Genomic DNA, 5,168 nt, shown 5'->3' with positions numbered 1-5,168 from the left:
GGAATTTTCTAGTTTTTAAAATATTCTTTTGGGCTTGTATTATCTCTCTTCTATTACCTGTGGACTTGGACCTGTAAAGCCCAATAGGCCTTGTGATGAGCTGGGCCATCCCATCCGTGAGAGAGAGCAAGAGAGAGAGAGACTAGGGTTAAAATAACTCTAGTAAGTGATTAATGTGGGGTTGGTTATCAATGGGGTGGGGACGGCACTCTCTCTCCCTATAAAAGGGAGAGCGAGAGAGGTGGGAAATATCGTTGGAGTGTCTAATCCAACTACCTTCTACTACCATTTTCTGACATTCTAACCCCATCTTTTCACGATTTCATACAGAAAAACTCCTCAAATCTCCACAAATCCTTCCATTTCTCTCCAATTCCTTCTCAAATTTCGTTCAATCCTAACCGTACGATTTCCAACAATATCTTTCCTTTCATTCCATCATCTCCTTCTCCTCGAATCCCGTCCGATCCCACCCATTGATTTCTAAAGATGGGCATCTCGAGCCTCCCTTCTCCATCCGAGGGCGTCCTCTCCATCATCCTCATCAACACCGCTCTCTCGATCACGATCCTCAAATCGATCGTGCGTTCCATCTTCAACGCCATCGGGATCCACCCCGCTCCGCAATCATCATCGCAGTCCGAAGCCGTCGAGATCTCATCCGATCGCACCGATCTCCCGATCCTCCCCGTCGAATTCCAGTCCAGGTTCCCAGCCGTCCGGTTCGGATCGCTCGCCCGGTGCCCGGCCGAGCACGATTGCGAATGCTCGGTCTGCCTGACCCGGTTCGAACCGGAATCGGAAATAAACCGGCTACCGTGTGAGCATTTCTTCCATAAGGACTGCTTGGAGAAGTGGTTGGAGTATCAGCACGTCACGTGCCCCTTATGTCGGAGTCCTCTGCCGCAGGAGGAAGAAGCTTCTTGCCCTTGGTTCTAGAGTTATTTACGAGACTGCCACTGGATTTGTGTTATACAGCGGTTGTACAGGTTACGTAGAAATACACGTAGGAAGATGACGTGGGTAGGTGTATTTTCATACGTACGTAGTATTTCGTATTTCTCTTTTTATTGATGTGTATGATGAGCTTTTCCTTTAATCCGTACGGCATTGGATTTACAAATGGATTGATCATCTTGATCTGAACCATTTGTCATCCATGGTATGGTCCACTGAATGGACGGTCCTGATTGATCATCCTTTCATTTGTACTGTAGCGAGGTGGATCCACCATATTCATCTTCAACCGATCATGTCCCTTTGGGGATGCAAATGGCCAAATAATCTCAAGGGTAAGAGTTGTCAATGGCACAGGCAAAATCAAATTTTTAAATAGGCCTAGCTTAAATAATTCAAAATCTAGACCAAAACCAACAGTTGATTTGCCGTTTACAGCTCTAAGCAAGTCATTAGAAGCCTTTGATATGGCTTACTCAAAATTTAATTATATGGTGTCAAAAGTGGGGCCCACAGATAAAAAGAAAAGTAAAAGTATTTACTTTTTAGCTACAAATGTACCTATGACACGTACATGAACTGGGTCCTGCATTTTCTTGGCTACTCCGTTGGCTCAAATTTGATTAGACCACCAGCTGCTGTTAAAAATAAGTTATGCTATATGGTTCTAACGAACTCACCAACATGGTATACAAAAGGTTCATTATATACTCACTACTCATCCATTACCTAATGAATACAATATGGTGGGGCCCACACTTGATGATATCGAAACACAGTAGGGGTACCATTCAATCCCCCTTGAAAGTTGTTGGATTGAGTAAGATTGGTCTCCATCTCCACCCATGGCCAGCTGTCTGATCAAATCCCGCCATAACAGGGGTGGAGAGAGATACATCTGCCATCGTGGCTGGTGGTTGGTGCTCCATGGGCCCCACCATGATGTACGTGTTTCATCTATTTCGTTCATCCATTTTTACAGATCATTTTAGGGCTTTATGCCAAAAATAAGAGAGATAAATATCAGGTGGACCACACCACATGAAAACAATAGTGATTGGATATTTACCATTTAAATGCTCCTAAGGCCCATTGTACTGTTTATTTGACATCCAACATGTTGATTAGGTCATACAGACCCAGATGAAGGGAAAAAACAAAGATCATCTTGATCCAAAACTTTTATGGCCCTCAAAACGTTTTTAATGGTCGACGTTCAATCAATACTGTTTCCTGTAATGTGATCCACTTTTGATTTTGATATACCTCATTTTCTGTCTCACACCATAAAATGATCTATAAAAATAGATGGACGGAATGGATGGAACACATACATCATAGTGGGGCCCACAGAGCACTGACCCCCAGCCATTGGCTGGTGGCAGGGGGAGTAGCTAATCCGTTTCCATCCAAGTGGGGCAGGGTCTGGTCCCAATGGCTAGCTGCCCAATCAAATCCCACCATAGCATGGGTGGAGAGAGCTCCATCCAAGTTGGGGCAGAGCACAATCTCTGTCCCTCTGGCATTCAACTGGTCCCCATTTCTACCAACGGCCAGCTGTCCAATTAAATCCAGGTGATAGTGCGGTATTCGTTGACTAAGGTGGGTGGATCTTTGACTGTGAAGCCAAACATCATGTATGTATCTTATATCCATACGCTGTCCATCCATTTTGACAACTCTGTAATTATCCCTCTAGATCTAAATCTTGAGTAGACCCCACCACCATGGTAAACTGTGGTGATTGATCATTAAAAATTTCTTTTCTTGTAAGCCACAAAAGTTTTGGATCAAGCTAATATTTGTCCGGTCCCTTCATTCAGGTCCTCGTGACCTTATTGATAGGTTGGATGACAAATAAACATATGGGTCGCCCCTAGAATGTTTTTAATAGTTGGTATTCAATAACCACTATTTCCGTAGTCCACCTAAGATTTGGATCTACTTCATTGTTGTGATAATTCCCTATAATAAGTTGTTGAAATAGACGGATGACATTGATGTATTACAGTGCCCCCCACAGTTTGGGATCCACCGAAGCCACACCCATTAAATCCTTCAACATCCACGGTGGATGGAGGTCTGTTCAAGTCAAGACAGTAGATGGGTCCTTACTCTTGCTCGGTTGGTAGACTCTCATGAGTTTCAACACCCAGTCAAGGGTTCGAGTACCCATAGGTGGTGAAATTCCATTAGTGTGTGGGGTGTGTGTGCGTGTGTAAAAAAAAATTAATACAAAAGTCAAGACGGTCGATAATCTTAATCCCTCTCAGGCACTCGGCACTTTTTTATATATATTAAATTATAGTAGGGATTTCTATAACCTCAATTACATGCATTGCATTTCTTCCATTTAAGCAAGAGTTTTGGGCATGGTCTGTCTATGGTTGATGCACCTGATTGACGGTCTGGATTACTGATCATCAGCTCCAACTTTCTCAAAACCTAGGGTCAGCATGCATGACTGATCCAGTATGGTTTATCCATCACACTACTGTACAGATGTATGAGTATATACGGCTAGAATGTATCCATCCCAACATTCAGATGCAAGCCTAAGGTTTAAGCCCAATAATTGAATGGTCTGGATCTGGGCTTTCCATATGCCTAACCGCTTCATAAGTGGGCCTGGCCCAACTCATACAACATTGGTGGTTTGAGTTCTTCGGATATACTTAGGGCCGAGCAAGATAGGCCCTTTTAAACCGTCCAATGAGTTTCAACGGTGGTAGATAACCAAAAAAATCATTTAAATGAGCATCACATAGGAAAAAAAATGTTAAAATCTTAAACCGTCCAATTATTGGACCCGTGGGACCCGATGGAGTGGCTGGTAGTCTGGTGCAGATGAGTTCAGATTCAGGCAATCCTTCACACGTTTGTGTAGGGCTGCTCGTAGTGATGCTGATGCTGACCACATGATCAACGTGGACGATTTTGCTGGTCCATCTAAATTAATTTTGGCCGTTGCTGCCTTGGACACTCTTGATCCTTTTCATCCATGCTTTATGCCGAGGATAATGCTCTTTTAATTAGCTTTTTATGTATTTATTTTTTTAGATCGGGTCAGGTCCTACCCAGCTCTACCCGACACACACGCACAGACGCCATGATGAGATTTCACCACCCAGGGGTATCGAACCCAAGACTCCGTATTGAGACTCCTCAGAGTCTACCACTGAGGTAAGGACTAAACTCGTATCAAATATTAAAGTTTGTACCTAAGTTAGTAACTTGCAGTCATATCTACATCACTATGACACACGTGTAAGATCCAAACCGTTCAGCCCCTGCCAGTATTATAGATCCATCATGCCTAGAAATTAGAGGGACATCGGAATAATTACGCAGGATGAACAATGGGTTGATGACTTATACAAGTCCAGTGTCACTCACCCAAGAGGACTCATACTCGATCAAATCTGGGAAGCCAATTGTGTACTGACTAAACTCTGTTAGGTCCACTTTGAATGTATGTGGATTATCCACAGCATGCATCTATTTTTTCAGCTCATTTTAAGGGTTTGAAATCAAAATTGAAGCATATCCAAAGCACAAGTGGACTACACCTTAGAAACAGTGGGGATAATAATGACGACGGTGGGAGCCTTCTTAGGGCGCACAGTGATGTTTATTTGTCATCTAACCTATTTATAATGTCACGGATGAAGTGAAAACATACATATAAGCTTGATCCAAAACCTTTGTGGGCCCATTAAGATTTTAATGGTCGGTGTTCAATTCACAGTCTCCTATGGCGTGGTCTACTTGATCTTTGGATATGCTTCAATTTTGGGCTTGTACCCTAAAATAAGATGGTAAAATGGATGGACAGGGTGGATGAGACATAACTCATGGTAGGCCCCACATGGTTAATCAACTTTCCTATTAGTTTGCACTGTGGTCCTCTTTGCACTTACAAGCCAGATACTTTACCCCTAGCTGTACACGAGTCGAGCTTAGCCTAGCTCGGCTCCGCTCAACTCGGCTAGCAGACTATCTTAACTCAAATTTGGCTTGACTCAAGCTTGACTTATGCAGCTCGGCTCGGCTTGGTCAGTAGTTTAGGCCAGTTCAAGCTTGAGCTCAATCTTTCGAGCCCAGTTCAAGTTTAGTTTTAATGATTATATATATATATATATATAATTTATTTAACTATATAAATATATACAAAATATTTATACTAAGTGAACCCGATCTAAGTCAAATCA

At 42.8% G+C, this 5,168-nt stretch overlaps 1 protein-coding gene across 1 annotated transcript; it reads left to right on the top strand.

Annotated features, from left to right (window-relative positions):
• Positions 1 to 250: 250 nt before the first annotated feature.
• On the top strand, positions 251 to 1,070 carry LOC131239460 (probable E3 ubiquitin-protein ligase XERICO). Its single transcript, XM_058237174.1, has one exon. The coding sequence runs from the start codon at positions 490 to 492 to the stop codon at positions 937 to 939; it is 450 nt and encodes a 149-aa protein (XP_058093157.1). The 5' UTR covers positions 251 to 489; the 3' UTR covers positions 940 to 1,070.
• Positions 1,071 to 5,168: the final 4,098 nt, after the last annotated feature.

Source organism: Magnolia sinica, chromosome 3 (assembly GCF_029962835.1).
Source record: "Magnolia sinica isolate HGM2019 chromosome 3, MsV1, whole genome shotgun sequence".
Lineage (NCBI taxonomy): Eukaryota > Viridiplantae > Streptophyta > Magnoliopsida > Magnoliales > Magnoliaceae > Magnolia > Magnolia sinica.
The sequence above is the reverse complement of the archived record's forward strand: the minus strand, read 5'-3'. Positions and strand labels throughout refer to the sequence as shown.

Excerpts from the sequence above, each read along its gene's own strand:
- LOC131239460 (XM_058237174.1), top strand. The coding sequence starts at position 490 with ATGGGCATCTCGAGCCTCCCTTCTCCATCCGAGGGCGTCCTCTCCATC.